Source organism: Ochotona princeps, chromosome 26 (assembly GCF_030435755.1).
Source record: "Ochotona princeps isolate mOchPri1 chromosome 26, mOchPri1.hap1, whole genome shotgun sequence".
NCBI classification, from domain to species: Eukaryota; Metazoa; Chordata; class Mammalia; order Lagomorpha; family Ochotonidae; genus Ochotona; species Ochotona princeps.
In genome coordinates this window covers 21534729-21552911 of record NC_080857.1, presented here as the reverse complement: position 1 = coordinate 21552911, position 18183 = coordinate 21534729, and the positions used below count along the sequence as shown (strand labels likewise).

General features: G+C 41.4%; 1 protein-coding gene across 2 annotated transcripts; it reads right to left on the bottom strand.

Annotated features, from left to right (window-relative positions):
- Window positions 1-4386: 4386 nt before the first annotated feature.
- Window positions 4387-14093, bottom strand: MED6 (mediator complex subunit 6). 2 transcript variants are annotated; one of them, XM_004584435.2, is made up of 8 exons: window positions 13965-14093; window positions 10051-10210; window positions 9033-9124; window positions 7919-8001; window positions 7593-7701; window positions 5582-5697; window positions 5110-5137; window positions 4387-4528 (listed from the first exon to the last, which is right to left on the bottom strand). In XM_004584435.2, the coding sequence occupies exons 1-8, from the start codon at window positions 13984-13986 to the stop codon at window positions 4398-4400; spliced, it is 741 nt and encodes a 246-aa protein (XP_004584492.1). In that variant the 5' UTR covers window positions 13987-14093; the 3' UTR covers window positions 4387-4397. The 2 variants fall into 2 exon arrangements, with proteins under 2 accessions (XP_004584492.1, XP_012782197.1); XM_012926743.2 differs by lacking the exon at window positions 5582-5697 and having other exon boundaries at window positions 4477-4528.
- Between the last annotated feature and the right edge of the window lie 4090 nt (window positions 14094-18183).

The following is an 18183-nucleotide window of genomic DNA, read 5'->3' as shown; positions in this document are numbered from 1 at the left end:
ACTTCTCTTCTCTTTTCTTAACTGGATCTTGACAGTACAGGATAACTTGATACCTGGGATGATCCCAAAACAAAACAAAACAAAAAACCCAGAATGTACATCTGGGATCCGCTAAGGTATATTCAGACACATCCAATAGGGGATGGGCATGTAGTAGCATCACAATTACCATTCAGAGTTGATTGTGATGAAGCTCACTATTTATGTAAGTGTTGCGGGGGAACCAAGTGACTGCTGTGATGATGACTGCAAGTACCACAGGGCCTGAGGAATGGAATAACTGGAGAATTTACACAATGAGGTCAAAGACCTATATTCCCAGATCAAAGAGAGAGAGCTTACAAGGGTGGGCTTAAATTTTTTCCTTTGTTTTATTGGACTACCCTTATTAAAAACCACAGTGATTGTAGTGACTGTAGAATCACACTGTGAGTTACACACACATACTTCGCCAACACTCTAGTGGGAGGGTTAGAAACATTAACTCAGAAAGAAAAACATGAGGATTAAAATGGGAAATTTCAGGTAGATAGGAATGGTTCTGAGTATCTAGTTTCTCACAAGTAACCCTGATTTTTCTTATGAACCAAAGAGCCCACAGCTCTCCTGAGATATCCAAGAGATATCTAGCACTTCTAGCTTGAGACTCCAAACTGACCTCAGCTAGGAAATCTAACCTGTAACAGATGGTTTAGTCTCAGGAACACATACTCTGACCGCTCCTTCTTGACGAGAGATGCAATATGTTCCAGGGGAAATAATTACTCTGAATTGGGAGGAAATGGCTTCTATCCCAAAATAATTGAAATTTACTATTTTATATTGGCCAAAGCTTCAGAAACCAAATTGGTAAAAGAAGAAATGAAGTAGTTACAAAGATCACCTATTTAATATGATAAATTAAACATATTTACATCTATTTAGCAGGTAGTTAGACAATACAGAACACAAACCTCAAGAAATGCAACACAACTCTACATAAATATATATATATATTTGCCATTCTTATAACTATTTTCCCATCAAATCTCCTTTTCAGGTAAATTATGATGAAATAATAATATATATAAAAGTATAACTGGGGGCCCAGTGTGATAGCCTAGTGGCTAAAGTCCTTGCCTTATAGGTGCCGGGATCCCATATGGGCACTGGCTTCTGGCTTCACATCAGTCCACTCTGGCAGTTGTGGCCACTTGCGGTTTCAACCAGCAGATGGAAGATCTTTCTTTCTGTCTCTCCTCTCCGTAAATCTACCTCTCTAAGAAAAATTGATAAAATCGTTACAAGAAATTCTTTTTTACACAGGTATAGTTCAACAACTCTAAATCTACTTTGGTATTTTAGATAAAAAGATAAACTATGCAAACTCAGAAAAGAGTTTCCAACGCAAAAGAGAGTGAGCTCAAGTTAGAGGTATCAGCGTGAATGACCGATGCAGCCTGTAAATAAAGACACGTACAGACAGATAACGCATTCACTTACACACAGGTCAGCAGGAGTCTACTTCCTGGGACCTAGAGGAAACACGAACCCAGCAGCCGTGAGCACACCTGGACTGCTCTTCGTAGTTTCTAAATGCCATTCTCCACTAGAATCAACGCAGATCCTCTGAAACGGCTGTCTCAGAGGCTATGACAAATCTGGAACATCTTACTATGCCAGAGCAGAAGGAACATTCAGAGCAGGATGGGATTTTAGCGAAGACACAGTAATCAGGTTAAAGGAGCTCCCGCTGGGCCAATTTTTGACAACGTGAGGATCAGTATAAATAATAATATAGAAATGCACTCCATTGAATAACAGAATCTAGGTGCACACTTTGATATAAATAAGTAGAAAAAAGTGAAAGCTCTTTTCTTGTACTATCAAAGCCAAAAAACAAACATATGAAGAATATGGAGAGGTTAGTACCATGGCATAGTGGGTAAAGCCTCGGCCTGTGATGCTGGCACCCATGTGGGCAATTCATGGCCCAGCTGTTCCTCCTGATCCCAGTCCCCCTCCGATGGCCTCAGAAAGCAGCAGAGGATGGTCCTAGTGTTTGAGTTCCTACATTTGGTCTCTCCATGTGGGAGACCAAACGAAGCTTCTGGCTCCTGGTTTTGGCATGGCCATCCCCTGGTCATCAGGCCATCTGGGAGTGAGCCAGCAGGTGCAAGATCTCAGCCTCTACCTTTTGCTGTGAAAGTCCTGCAAATAAGTAAGTTATTCTTACAAAAAAAATAGAATTAGAAAACTATTTGAGGGTTATCACAGTAAAAATAACAGAGGCAAGATCTTTCAATGGAAAACTAGTAGGTAAAAGTTGGAGGAATAACCAATTATATTCCCCAGAATATCTTTTTTTTAAAAGATTTATTTTATTTTTATTGGAAAGGCAGACATACAGAGAGGAGAGAGAGGAAGATCCTCCATCCGATGATTCACTTCCCAAGTGACCGCAACGGCTGGTGCTTTGCTGATCCAAAGCCAGGTGCCAGGAACTTCCTCTAGGTCTTCCACGCAGGTGCAGGGTCCCAAGGCCTCGGGCCATCCTCGACTTCCTTCCCAGGCCATGAGCAGGGAGCTGGATGGTAAGTGGAGCTGCCGGGATGAGAACTGGCGCCCATATGGGATCCCAGCGTGTTCAAGATGAGAATCCCAGCCACTAGGCCACTGTGCTGGGCCCTTCCAGAATGTCTTTAACTTACAAAACAAAACTTTACAATGTAGCAACCTGACACACACTACCTTAATGAAGTGATCACCATCAAATTACCACCATCAAAAATGAGGCAAATGGATAGCAAGTAACCTGGCCCATGGACTAAGAACAAAACAAACACACAGATTCTACCTCTGAAACTCAAATTCTAATTAAAAAATCAACACATAGGGCTGGGTTCTTGGCTTTAAGACTGACTCAGCTCCAGCTGTTGGAGCCATTTGGGGAGTGAACCAGCAGAGCTCTCTGCAACTCTGCCTTTCAAATAAAAAATAAATATTTAAAAAAATAAATCAGGAACCAGTACAGTGGTGTAACAAACTAGGCCTCCACCTGCAGCACCAACATCCATTGGACATCAGTTCAAGTCTCAGTGTTCCACTTCCGATCCAGTTCACTACTGATGACATGGCAAAGCAGCAGAGGAAGGTCCAGAACCTTGGGACCCTGCACCCATGTTGGAGACCTTGAACAAGCTCCCAGCTCCCAGCTTTGCATCAGCCCAGCTCTGGTTGTGGTGCCTTTTGGAGAGCGAATCAGGAAATGGAAGATCCCTGTCTCTCTGTAACTTGTTTTTTAATATTTATTATTATTTTTTTTTATCACAAAGTCGGATATACAGAGAGGAGGAGAGACAGAGAGAAAGATCTTCCATCCATTGATTCACTCCCTAAGTGGCCGCAACAGCCAGTGCTGTGCCGATCTGAAGCCAGCAGCCAGGAACTTCTCCCAGGTCTCCCACATGGGTACTGGGTCCCAAGGCTTTGGGCCATCCTCGACTGCTTTCCCAGGCCACAAGCAGGGAGCTGGATGGGAAGTGGAACTGTTAGGATTAGAACCAACGCCCATATGGGATCCCAGAGCATTCAAGGTGAGGACTTTAGCTGCTAGGCCACCACACCAGGCCGTCTCTGTAACTCTTAAAAATTAAACTTTAAAAAAAATCAACACCAAATATTGAAGAAGTACTAGACACAAAAGTTGACTATAACCTCATCTTAAATAACTTAGGAAAAAACTCAAATATCAAACAGGAAAAGTGTGAGAAAACAGATATAATCACAGGAAGTATTCAATCACTAAGACAGTCTATAAAAACTGTGTAAACATGGGGAAATATTTACAACAGATGCAATAATTCAAGTAACATTTTACGAACAAAACAATTCAAAACTAAGGTTTAAAAAGTATTCACGCATTGAAAAATAGGCCTAAAAGAAAATCCACAACACTAGTACAGTGATAGTCAATAAGGCTTTCCCACATCTTCCAAACTGTCAAATTACTTTTAACACCAAAGGATATCCAACTTATAAGAAAGGCAAATGTGATTAGTTAATACTCTACGTATCAATCCACTGTGTCTGCAAAGTATATTGAAAAACCTCAAAGTAATAAGGGGAAAATACCATGATGAAGTGTTATAAACAAATACCTTTATTTCTTTCTAAGGAGAAAAAAATATATATTCACACAGCAAGCAAGTTGGGCCTACAGCCTTCCTTAAAGAACAAGGTCACTGCATCCAAATGAGAGAGTTAGCAGGAGTCATGTCCAAAGCTCGAGCCGGCCAGTCAGCAGCTCTCACACAGGGATCCCTGTCCCCTCAGCGCCCCACCTCACTGTGGCCTCACCCGCTTCTCGGGGCATCCCACCTCACTGCAGCCTCACTTGCTTCTCAGGGCGTCCCACCTCACTGCAGCCTCACCCGCTTCTCCGGGGGGCCTTTCATGCTCGCTGCCTGCTGGGCGTTCCTGCTGGGCTCCTTCTCCTCAGCTTTCACAGTTTCGGGCGCAGGTTCTGCCTCCTTCTTGGACTGGTCCACTGGACATCAAAAGCAGGTTGGGTTTTTTTGGTTTTTTTTTTTTTTTTTGGAGGGAGAGTAGAAAGATGTGATAAATTTAGTCAAAGATCTATAGGAATAGTTCACTCTTTTAAAATAATTTGTAACTGCTTATCTTGAGTTCTGACTTCAGCTGTCTGAAGTCAGATGCATGGTAACTAATTATTCAGTTACAAACCAAGCAATCTGCTACCAGGAAAAAAACTTCCTGATATCAGAGGGGGGCAGGAAACATGGTCTTTAAATGACACATTATATATATACACAAGATATAATTATCCTATCCCACTTTTATGGATTGTTCAATACCTGTTTTCCACAAGAAATAGATCTTTTCACACTAAGATCTGAACTAAAAACAATCTACTTGATACCCACTTTCCACTCATATTCATCATTCAGAATTCGGTATCACTATCATAAAACACTGCCTGTTGGCAATTCAGTGACTCTTGAAGGTTAGCAGTAACTGTATGGAGAGAATCCAGCTAACCTCACGTGGCACAGTGACAAAAGTAACATTGAGCCTTATCTCAGTAGTTCTGTATCACATAAACCATACCTGGAACAGGCTTTTCTCCAGACTTGTGCTGTAATTTTTAAAAAGCGGAGGAAAATGGAAGAAGGAAAACAAAAATTAGACAAAAGGAAAGATTAAAAAAACTTATCACAGCATAACTCTTATTAATACAACATTCTACACAAATTACATTACAAATTACTTCAAAAACCATTATTCATGTCCAGAAAAAGGAAATTTCCGATTTTCCAAGTACCCTTCATTTTGGAAAAGATGCAAACCTAAAACCAGAACAGCTGATAAAAATCCCTGAACATCTAGCAAGGCCCTCTGCTCTGTAAGAGGATACAAACACTTCACAAGAAAAGTGTGAATTCCATTTCCATTATCAGTTTCCTCCATTACATCTTTCACGTCGTTTCTTTAATTCAGAGACCCTTAAAACAGCCCTTAATTAAAAACAAATATGTCAGGAAAAAAAGTGTCAAATCAAAATGAATCACACTTTCATTACCTGCACAAACTTAGGTGGAAATTTTTGTCTAAGGTCTAAGAGTAAAGCGTCCACACGTTGTCTCTGAAAAATAGAACTTGGCTCTTCTTTTCTTTTGGCTTTAGGTTTGACTTTCTCTATTAAAACATTAAATTCAAATGAAAACATTGCCTGGTTTCATGTCTGACATTTTACCACCATCAACATATGCAAACTACATTATTTCTAACAGCTGTTATGTCAAAGACAAATTTCCCAAATAAGTTAACACCAACATAAAGTATTCTAACTCTACTCACATGAAATTAATCTAAAAAGGTGATATATGTGTCTCTTAAAGATACTGCACTTTTACTGCATAAGCATAGACAGATAACACTAAGGTTTCTCAGAATTAACTATATCACAATCCTGATTATTGACTTGAAATTACATTTTGTGTATTTCAAGTGAATTAAATGCTTTTTTCTACCCTAAAACCAATTAGAAACAAATGGAAAATGCAAGCTTGATAAACTCAAGTGACCACACTCAATTATTAAGACTGTAACTTGGGCCCAGCGCCGTGGCCTAGTGGCTATAAGTCCTCACCTTTAACCCACCGGGACCCCATGTGGTCGCCGGTTCTAATCCCGGCAGCCCTGCTTCCCATCCAGCTCCCTGCTTGTGGCCTGGAAAGGCAGTCGAGGACGGTCCAAGCCTTTGGGACCCTGCACCCGTGTGGGAGACCTGGAAGAGGTCCCCGGCTTCAGATCGGCACAGCACCAGCCGTTGCGGTCACTTGGGGAGTGAATCAATGGATGGAAGATTTTCTCTCTGTCTCTCCTCCTCTCTGTATATCTAACTTTGTAATAAAATAAATAAATAAATAAATAAATCTTAAAAAAAAAAAAAGACTGTAACTCACCAGGAAAAAAAAAAGAATAACATACATGTATGTATTTAACATAGAGGACCACAAGAGAGAAATAAAAGAAACTAAAACAGAAACTCTGAAATTATTCCCATGTGGTGTCTTCCCTGGCAGGGCAGGGTTTTCAGACTGACTCAGAATTAAGAGGTCCAGGCAAGTGTTAATCCATTTCACTGGGGTACGGAAACAGCTGTTGGGGTCGATTTTATTCAACTAAAACAAACTTGCTACATCAGATGGTGCTGCTTGGGCCTGCCATTAAGAATAAATGTAACTGTAAAGCATACTGCACAGGTCTGAAAACTACATAAAGTCTACCTTCTTTCACAAGTTTATCTTGAGCTGCTATTTCTCAGATAAGGAAATGCGGACCACAGATAACACTGATATCATATATGTAACATATGTGATACATAAATATTTATACACAAACATAAGATATATCTGTGCATGCATATAAATACATATTTGTATATATCACACGTGATATATGACCATAACACTGATATCATTCATACAACATATATGCGATGTGTGTAGGCATAAACATATCCATATATCTGTAGGTATCACGTTTCTAAATCATATTTAACATATAAATATATATATGCACACATATAAATAACATTTCTGCAGGTATTTCTGTTAGTAAAATACAATAAAGAAAACAGCATATTAGCAGGCTTCTTAACTAGGGGATCCAGCACCATGACAGTCATAACACAGAAGTGGCAGAAAACAGACTAGTCAGATGGAAACATGACTCTGAGAACTATTTTTCCTTTCCCCTACTTAGAAAAATGTGTCAAAGAAAATTAGGTAGAGAATATCATCACTGCTCATTCTTCATCCTTGTTTCTCCTCTTTATGTTCCAAAGATTTTAAAATCTTGAAAAACTCAAGAAAGATTATCAGTTTCCTGACAGATTAAACGTTCATCAGTTTTTATGTGGGAGCTATCATTACCACATCTAGTTACATTATCCGAAGATGCAATATCATTATCCAATAAAAAATTACAGCACTCCTAGGAAACGTAAATAGCCATTTTTCCTCAAGGCTACAGCTCCATTCTCAGAGATTCAAAAGTGTTTTATGAGGACAGGATGTTGTACCTACCTTGCTCTTCATGATCTTTGAAATGCCACCAATACCCTTTGGAAGGATGGTATCGACAGTACGAAAGAGCTTCATCAAAAGCCGACTGGATACCGTGCACTGCAGTGAGCTGTTGAAAGAGAGCAAACACTCAATTTCTCATTACGTCGCCCAGCTTGCAAGATACTACATTTGCAGAGAACACAGCCAATCCCTGCAGGTACCAATATCTTCAGATGCTCAGGTACCGGACAGGAGAGTTTCCGTGGAGAACTCCTATCTGGTTCTTGGAAGCAAGGTAGCTCAAATAAGCTTTCTTGAGTGCTTAAGAAGGTGAAAACCCTTACCACTCTGGAGTTTATGACCGATCCCAAGTCTGGTGCCTGATAGATCACTCCAGCAATGATGTAGTAATCGGCTAGTGGGAACACTAGGGAAGAAAACAAAACTGCTTAGGAATCTAGATATGGACACAAACTGCTAAACAGATTCTCACAAAAAAAAAAGCTGTACTGGCAAAACTCACTCCACATTACTTAAGGCTGTTTGGGGAACAACTGAGTAGCTGTTACACAGACTTGAGTTTCATAGAGCCTACAATCTTTCATCCCCGGCCCTTCACAGGAAAGCTATGTCAACTCCTGCCCCCTGAGGGGACTTTTATACAGCTAATATGCTCTGAACCCTTTGACCATGGAAATCCTGTCCTTGCTCTTGCCTTTGTTATTAGGGCTCTCTTTTTCTCCAGGAAAAGAGTCTAAATCTTCCATTATGAAACTAAATTCGGGTTTGGGAACTACAGTTTCTTTAGCAAGTCATTCTCTGAAACTAATGCCAGGGAAAGAGCTGCTCCCAAACACCTTGTCGAGGGTGATGCAGCTGGGACATTATTTGGTTTCTCTACCTTGAATTTTCTCTTCAGTATGATCTTATCCATGGTCTTGACATGATTCTAAGGTAAGTCCTTCAAGTTCTACTTGTCTCTAGAACAAGTGTATAACACAAAACCAAATCTGGATTCTATACTCTTCACAGTGTTACTTGGTAGCATAACTGAAGTAAGACTCAAGGTTCATTGTTTCAAAAAGTGATATTAATTCAAGTAAAAAGAAAAAAAAAAAATGAAACTAAAAAAAAATGATTTTAATCTAATACAACTGCATCTGCCAAGTATTTCGTAAGAGAATCAACTCAGTAAACTTTTTCACAAGAGAAAAAGTGTAGGAAACTTGCACGGGAATTCCTAAAGACTCCATTTGATGAGTACCTTTACTTAATGGCTGTTAACAACTCTTAGCCGTGATTACAACTGTAAGTTGACTCAACAAAAATCCTCCAAGCAAAGTTATGAACAAAACAGAACTTTGTCCTCAAAATAAAAACATATGGGTGTTGAAGTAAACAAATATGATAGTTGACCAAAAAAAAACAATAATAATGCTGGAAGCTCACAGACTTTACCTTGAGATGGGGACTGTCGCTGCTGCTTCCTAACGATGAAAAGAATGGGCTCCTGGGCATGCAGAAGAATGTACTCAATGCCAACCATCTGACTGAAACAGAACACAGACAGCTAGGTCTATGGATGCCTACAAGCCATTCAGATTACTGTAAACAAAAAATACAACACTGTGAATAAAATTCAAACTGTGCATGTTTGGTGTTAAAACGTGTCTACTGAATAAAACTGGCTGTATTCCCAGGCAAATGATATACAGAAAAAGGAGGCTTCATTTTTAATCATCCGTCTACAAAAATTTACCATCAACTTTAATCTGGGTATTTTGTACTTTGTACAAAAGTACAAAAAAAGACATTTGAAGTACTACAACGCTTCCTGACCAGCAAGACCTATAAGCACATACAAATAGTAAAAACAAAACAATTAAGATTCAACTACAAAATTCTGCCCTATCAGGAAACATAAAAAAAAAATGTTATCTTGGCTTTCCAAAATATTCTGACCTGATGAACTATTTAAAGGAAATAAGTTGTCTTGATAGCTGTCTCAGCCTCCTAATAAAAGCCATTTAAGACACCATTTGGGCAGTGCCTCAGTGAATGGAAAATCTTTTTGTTCCTCCACCTGTCATTCTGCCTTTCAAATTAAAACAAAAACAAAAACAAAAAAAACCTTAAAAATAAATCAATACTACCAAAATTTAATTTCATGAAACCCCTCCCTACCCCCATATTTAGCAGTTATATATGGTTATCAGAGAATAATATTTAATAGATTCTTAATTATTTAGCATCCTAAGTATGAAGAATGCTATTTTACATGTGTTTACTTAAAATTTTATTTTATTTGCCACACAAAGAACAATCTTCTAGAACCAAACTATGACATGAAAAATCAAATTTAAAAGACACAATAATTGTGGTTGGCTGGCTGAGAATGACAGCTGCACTGCTAAAATGACTCATCACATCAACATCTAAATCTCAGTTACGACGTCACCTGCTTAAGATTACTTACTTCAAGTGTTCCAATGTTAGTCTCTGCATTTTGACCACTTCGTTATTACATGTCCTGTCATAGAAAGGGTTACTTCTTTCTGAAAAGTAATCCAGGACGCTACCACTGTTCAAAATGGGGATCCAAGAGCTGTCGACCCAAGAGATTCCCAGCAGGTTATCTATAGGAAAGGAAGAAAAGCAGAAGTAGTCAGCAAAGAGGAAAGTTACAACCCACCATGTACTATGCATCTGATGTAGTGAGTACTACGGATCTAAAGACAACACTGATCCTACCTGCTCCCACTGCTGACCAGAGAAACATGCCAGGAAAGAAACGACACTACCACAGAACTGTTACACAGAAGGTCAGGATCAATGTGTTGAGAGCACAAACGCAGACCACACTGCTTTGGGGACTCTAAGTGATTTTCCAAGGAGCAAGGAGTGAAGTTTTAGGAATGCATGTTAAAGAGAGACACCACAGAGAAAGGAGCACAGCATGCATACACAGAGGTACGAAAACCTAAAGTTTATAACAGATTTAGAAAATAATTCGAGTGGGAGCAGGCACATTGCACAGTGGTTTAGATACTTCTTGGGACGCCCACATTCCACACCATATTGTGCCTGGGTACCCTGGCATGTCAGTAGGTGATGGCTCAAGAACTGGGCCCTGGACACCAAAATAGGAAACCTGGAGGGAGTTCGAAGCTCTGGGCTTCAGTCTGGCCTGGTCCCAGTTGTTACAGGCATTGAGAAAGTGAACCAAGGGATGAAAGATGTGTCTGGCTCTGTGATTAGGGAAAGCAGCTTGAGATTTGCAATCTTTTAAAAGATGATTTTTTTTTTTTTTTTTTTTTGACAAACTGGAAGTCAAGAGTTTTCACATGCTGGTAGCTAACTCAAAATTTTCAGACAGCATGTACGCCACAGCAAACACAGACACCATCTTGGAAACTCGTGTTTAGAGACACAGAAGCCTTTACTACAGACGAGCCTGGTGAAAACCTAAACCTCAGTTTAGTTTTAGACAGTTTAACATATTAGAGAATTAAATCTCAAACTAGAAAACATGGAAAACAAAGCGTTATTTTTAAAGTTTATTTGAAAGGCAATGTGGTAGGAAACAAGAGACAGAGAAGGTTAGGGAGAGAGAGAGAGAGAGAAGAGAAATCCATCTGGTGGGTCACTCTCCAAATGACCACAATGACCAGGACTGGGCCAGGCCTAAGCCAGATACATAAAGTATGTTAATGACCAAGTAAATAATACTGACTGCTAGAATGGAGCATCATTAATGGATGATCCCATAGACAAAACTATGAAGGAACTATCAAAAGTTCACAGAAAATGCAACAGGAGGACAAGATACATTTGTCCATAAACTTTTCCTAGAACCCACATGCAGCACATCAGAGAATAATGTTTTCCTACAAAAAAAAAAAAAAGTAACTAGAGACAATTACTCTCAACTATAACCTTGTGCCAGTGTCATGGCATTAACAGGTAAAACCACCACCTGTGAAGTCAGCACGCTATGTGGGCACCAGTTTGAATTCCAGCTACTCCACTTCCGATCCAGTTCCCTGTTGATGTGCCTGGGAAAGCAGAGGATGGTGACCCAAGTGCTTGGGCCCCTGCAGCCACATGGAAGGCCCAACTCTCTCCACTGCAGCCATCTGGACAGTAAGCCAGCAGTTGGAAGATTTCTCTTCGTTTCTCCCTCTCTGTGAAGCTGCTTTTCAAATAAATAAGTCTTGAAAGAAAAATACTTTCACCCAATTATTGATACACTTTTATCTAGAGTAAAACATACCTGTGTATCCTTCTCTAATTTCCTTAGAGATGGATATATAAAAGCATTCTGTAGAAACTATCAGGATTCTAAAGTTCACAGAAAGCGGAACTAAAAATTAAGTTAATTCTGGTGTAAAATATCCTGAAATCTATGCAGTGTTTCATAGTACACGTTTTCATGAGTTTCTGAAAGCTTCTCATTTGCACGATTTTCAAAATTTTCATACACTGGAATGAACACCTTTGAGTTCCATTCTCCATGAACTTTTTTTTTTTAAATGGAGAACTTGGTTCTTTTTTTTTAAAAAAAACTTATTGCTGTGAAGATAAGACACCAGCTTTTTTTATTTTATTTTATTTTAATTACAAAGTCAGATATACAGAGAAGAGGAGAGATAGAGAGTTAGTGGTGCTGCCGGGATTAGAACTGGCAACCATATGGGATCCCAGCGCATTCAAGGCGAGGACCTTAGCCACTAGGCCACGCCACTGGGCCCTCTCCATGAACTTTTAATCACCCTTGTATGCCTGCATCTGCCATTGATGATATTGATCATATCATCAGCTGCTATTGATGATACGGTTACAATATAACAGATCATCTCAACATTGAAAGAATGATACTCTACAGAAACAAATATCTCTTTAATAATTATTGACATTATCTCTCAACAATTATGGCAAATCACCTAATCACCTAAACAGGAATGAAGCAACGAGGAGCTGGCAGAACAAAAACAAGGAGTCCAGGGCCTGGCGCGATAGCCTAGCAGCTAAAGTTCTCGCCTTGCATGCACCAGGATCCCGTATGGGCACCAGTTCTAATCCTGGCAGCTCCACTTCCCATCTAGCTCCCTGCTTGTGGCCTGGGAAAGCAGTTGAGGATGGCCCAAAGTCTTGGGACCCTGCACCCGCGTGGGACACCCAGGGGAGGCTTTGAATCAATCAGCTCAGCTTCAGCCATTCAGGCTACTCAGGAAGTGAGTCATGAGATGGAAGATCTTCCTGTCTCTCTTTCTCTCTGTATATCTATCTTTACAATAAAAATAAATACATACTTTAAAAAAGACAAAAAAACGAGGAATCCAGAAGCATCTTTCAGAGGGCAATAACAATTTCCCTATCAACCAGTCGTAAAGCCAGAGAACAATAATTCATTTTGGGAAATAATATGAAAATTTGTTTGAGTATTCTGACTATAAGCATGGAACCAGACTCCCCAAATTGGAAGGAATTAAATGTCATCTGTTCCAAGCGATTGTTCAATACCTCCCTACAGTTTTCATCACCAACTATTTTCATGCTCACAAGTTTCTGGACTAGCAGTTACATCAATCAGACAAGTTACTCATCTAGTAAACCATTCAAAGACGAAAAGGCAACCATAATGTAAAATCAATACAAGTGGAGGTGCTACTGTTTATAACTTGAAGCACTGATTATATACCCGGTACATTATCACACAGCAGCTCAAAGGGTTTGGCAGTGTGGTACGATTTCACAGATTAAGAACCTGAAATATGAAGTCCAGTAACTTCTCTAAGATCACACAGGGTCATGCTACACTTAAACAGAATGTTAAACTAGTAACAATTACTAACGTCCTACAAACTACCGTCATAATAAGGGGGGAACGGAGAAATTAGGGGGTAAATCCTTCTATCCACAAAACTGGATAGAAGAGATTCATTTTTAATGGGTGGGGGTAGAAATCAAGGATGTACAAACCAAGACAATCACGCAGCCACCGAGGGAATCACTATTTATTTATTCCCTGATGGGTTCAGTACATATTTTAATCTCTCCATAGAACGGGTGCGAAAAACAACAGATAACAACGCCTGCTCAGGATCGGGTGTTGGAGTGGATTCCAAAAGATCCCAGGGGCGTGGGGTCACGCACGGGGATCCGTGGGCTGTTGCACTGAATCTCCCCTCCGCCCAAGGCTGCGAGCTCCGTGGACAGTCAAGCTGCACGTCCGGAGCCCAAAGCTCCTCGGACATCGCCCCCGGGAACCCCAAAACAGTCGGCAACTCTTGCCCGACGACGGCTGTGGTGTCCACAGAAACCGCTCAGAAGGGCTTGAGCGTCTTTGCCTCTGGGCGTTACGGACAGCCACCAAAAAACATCAATTACCTCGGATATCCACCGCCGCCATGGTTATCCAGCGCCTTCAGGCTACTCTTCCGGCGCAGAGCACGCGTCACGACGCGGCGACGGAATTGTACGGATGGGGAGGAAGGACCTAAATTTGAGAAGACGGCACTGGCGTTTGACTGAGCGGGCGTGAAGAAGCGTGGCCGGCAGATGGCGTAGAAACCCCGAACAAGGTGGATGAGGTAAAGGGTTCGGGGCCGGGCTGGAGGAGGAAAAGGAAAGACTTAAAGCGAAGGATTCGAAAGTGACACCTGTCCTCCTGTGTTTGTCACAAAGCATCTTCTAATGCTGTAGAGTTGGGAGAGGGAATGTGAAAGCCCCTCTGCGGCTGGGTTTTGGCCAAAAGCAGACAATGGAAGAGCACTTAGGCAGGGAGAGCTTGGGAATCATGGCCGTTGATATGATCAAGCTCACTTAAAGCCTAACCAATTAAAGCATTCCATGCCTCTGAAACCAAAAAGCCATCAAAGACAGGAATGCTTCTGATGTGAATATTAACAACGTTAAGGAGAGTTAACAGTGTCTGCTTTCCAGGTGATCGGGAGTAGGTACCAAGTTAAGAAACGACTATGTGGTATAGAATTTCTACGACTACCAGAGGCTGTCCCAACTTAAAAACAACTCAGGGGCAAGTGAGGGAGGGAGACGCCCATAAAGTTAATTGAAAATAAGGAATTCAGAATTTTTCCTGTCTTAGGGAGATATATGGCTTTGTGCACGTCTGTTTTTGAGCCGGGAACTTTGCCTGAGAGGATTGACATAAGTGTCCCAACGAAAGTATGTATATGCACAAAACAGGGTTGTGGAAGTTTTTTTCAGGAAGAAATGTTTCAGAAGACCCAGTTTGAGGGGAGACGAGTTGGGAGACGGTTCCAAAAGAGGGGAAATACCACACGCAATGAAAGTGTGAAACACCAAGGTGTTTGTTCTCTTTTGCTGGTTTTGTTTCCCAGTATTTTGTTGTTATTATTGTTGTTGTTGTTGTTGTTGCAAAGTCAAGATACACAGAGAGGAGGAGAGACAAAAAGGAAGATCTTCTGTCCGATGATTCACTCCCCAAGTGACTGTAAAGGCCGGAGCTGCGCCAACCAGAAACCAGGAGTCAGGAGCCTCCCTCGGGTCTCTTGCACGGGTGCAGGGTCCCAAGGCTTTGGGCCGTCCTCAACTGCTTTCCCAGGCCACAAGCAGGGAGCTGGGTGGGAGGTGGAGCTGCCAGGATTAGAACTGGTGCCCATATGGGATCTCGATGTGTGCAAAGCAAGGACTTTCACCACTAGGCTACTCCGCTGGGCCCTATTTCCCAGTATTTTTATAAAGAGAGAAGGAGATTAGGAAAGATTATGGATTTGTAGATGAAGAAATGCGTAATAAACCAGACCTGGGAACTCAATCGTCCTGCAGCCAATAGAATAATGAGATCAAACTTCTATCTTAGAAACGTTATTTCAAGAGAGTGAATTGAAAGTGGTTGTAAGTCTGAAAGTTGAAACTACATTCAGGAGGTTGTTACAAATTAAGTGAGGCCTACATTAATACAGAGTGGTTGGGAGGGGACGTAAATCATTACAGATATTAGATAAAAGAATCAACAGTGAAAAACAGATGAGCATGATGAGTAAGAGAGGAATTAAAGATATTTCCCAGGTTATTGGTTTATAAAACTAGAGGCCATCATTCAAAGTAGGAATAACAAATGACCAGGTGAAAGTGGGGGGACAATAGGGTTTATTTTCTTAACCTATATTGTTCATTAAGTGTTTGCAGGACATCTAGTAAACCTAGTTTTGCTAGACATTGCATTATTGATTTTTTGGGCCAGATAATTCTCTGCTGGAGGGGTGAGGGAGCTGCTCAATGCACTGAGGGATGTTTGGCTAGCATCTTGGCTTCTGAACAAAAGAAACCAGTAGTAACTCCAAGCATAACTGGGCCCAGTTGACAACTCCTGCTATTCACAGGAAGCAACTACAAGAGTAGCTTTTGAGGGCCAACATGATGGTATAGCACACTAATCCTCCACCTGCAGCATCAGCAGCCCATATGGGCATCGTTTCAAGTCCTGGCTGCTCCACTTCCGATCCAGCTCCCTGCTGATGGTCTGGGAAATAGCACAAGGTGGCCAAAGCCCTTGGGCCCCTGCACCTGCCTGGAAAACCTGGAAGAAGTTCCTGGCTGAAGCCCAGCTCAGCTCTGGCCACAGTGGCCATTTGAGGAGTGAACTGGCAAATGGAAGCTATCTCTCTCTCTCTCTGTCTCTCTCTCTAATATTTAAGTAAAACAAATCTTTAAAAAGAAGAGTGACTTCTGTTGAGTGGTAGGTAATAGTAAGAAACCAAGGGAGAAGTTGTTTGGAAGGAAAAAGGGGTGGCACTGGCTGTCTATAGACTTTGCTCTTGAAAAGCTTGACTGAAGGCCTGGCACGATGGCCTAGGAGCTAAATCTCCACCTTGCACGCCATGGATCCCATATGGGCACTGGTTCGTGTCCTGGCAGTTCCACTTCTGGTCCAGCTCCCTGGCTGTGGCCTGGGAAAGCAGTAGACGATGACCCAAAGTTTTAGCACCCTGCAGTCAAATGAGAGACCCAGAGGAAGCTTTTGGCTCCTGGCTTCAGAACAGCGCAGCTCCGGATGTTGCAGCCACTTGAGGAGTGAACCAGTGGCCGAAAGAGCTTTCTCTCTGTATCTCCATCTCTCTGTAGATATGTCATTCCAGTAAAAATACATTTTAAAAAAAGCTTGACTAAGAGGAAAGGATAGGATTTAACATGCTCCCTAGGATAGGACACAGAAATCCAAATGCTCTCTAACTTATTGTAGGACTACAGCCCAATAAGTCCCTCACAAGGGTACATGCCTGGAAAGTTTTACTCATGGAAGCAAGATTAGAATGAGCAAAAATTAGAGAAAACTGTGTCATTCTGCAAATGCTGATAATTGGTGATTAGTGTGATTTTATTTAAAAGGGAATATGTGAATAAAGAGATGGCTGGAAATAGTTAATAATGCTTTTAGCTAACAGCCCCATTCTCTTCATCCTTTCCCTGTTGCTGCACAACTTTTCCTAAGCCTCCATGAGTTTTTTTTCAAACACCTAATTGTCCAGGCAATTGGATGGATGGCTGACTCTATCATAAGCCCCTGTTACATGACTTTCTCCTTATGAGGAGTGACTCAAACATCAGTCCTGAAGATTCATAAGACCCCCACCATTTTGAACTCCGCGCCATGTTTCCTTGCAACCCTCTGAACCAATCTGCTATACCTTCATAACCATGTTCCCACCAATCCACTGTAACCTCATGGTGCCATACCGGATGGACCTATCCACCAATCCTCTGTGACCCCTTACCCTAGCCCCCACCTACTGCTGCATCTAACTATCCCCTGTGGCCTGCCCATGGCCCTAGCCACCAATCCCTTACAGCCCCATGTTACCCACCCCCCTGGCCACTACTGGTCTACCTCCCTGCCAACATACCTGGGAAGGCAGAGGAAGATGGGCTCCTGCTTGGGTCAGAAGAAGCAACTGGCTCCTGGCTTCAGACTGGCTAAGCTTCAACCATTGGGGCCATTTGAGGAGTGAATGAGAGGAATGGAGATTCTCTCTCTCTTTCTCTCTTTTTCTGTGTGTGTTTAAAACTGTCTTCCAAGTAAAGAAGACATTAAAAAAAGATGGAGGTGGGGAAGCCCGACATGATGGCCAACTGGCTAATCCTCTGAATGCCAGTGTCAGCATCCCAAATGGGCACCAGTTTGTGTCCCAGCTGCTCCAATTCCCATCCAGCTCCCTGCCTGTAGCCTGGGAAAGCAGTCGAGGATGGCTTAAAGCCTTGGGACCATGCACCCATGTGGGAGACCTGGAAGAGGCTCTTGCCTCCTGGTTTCAGATCAGCTCAGCACCAGCCCTTGCAGCCATTTGGAGTTTGAATCATGGGTGAAAGATATTTCTTTATGTCTCTCCCTTCTGTAAATCTGCCTTTCCAATAAAAAAAATAAGTATTAAAAAAGTGAAGCCCATATCTGAGGAATACCTATTCTTCAGTTTTGCTATTTTGCCTTTAATATATTGAACACAGCAAGCGAAATTTAAAATAGGTGTAAATAAAACATAATGACTGAAATCTAAACTTGTCTGACTTTCCTGGTAGAGGAAAAGAATGGTCACTTTGCTTGAGCTGACTTAGGAGGTGTTAATAG

Excerpts from the sequence above, each read along its gene's own strand:
- MED6 (XM_004584435.2), bottom strand. The coding sequence starts at position 13,986 with ATGGCGGCGGTGGATATCCGAG. Across the intron at positions 9,125-10,050 it reads CTAACATTGGAACACTTGAA|TCAGATGGTTGGCATTGAGT; the intron begins GTAAGTAATCTT and ends GTTCTGTTTCAG. Across the intron at positions 5,138-5,581 it reads TTCCACCTAAGTTTGTGCAG|CACAAGTCTGGAGAAAAGCC; the intron begins GTAATGAAAGTG and ends TAAAAATTACAG.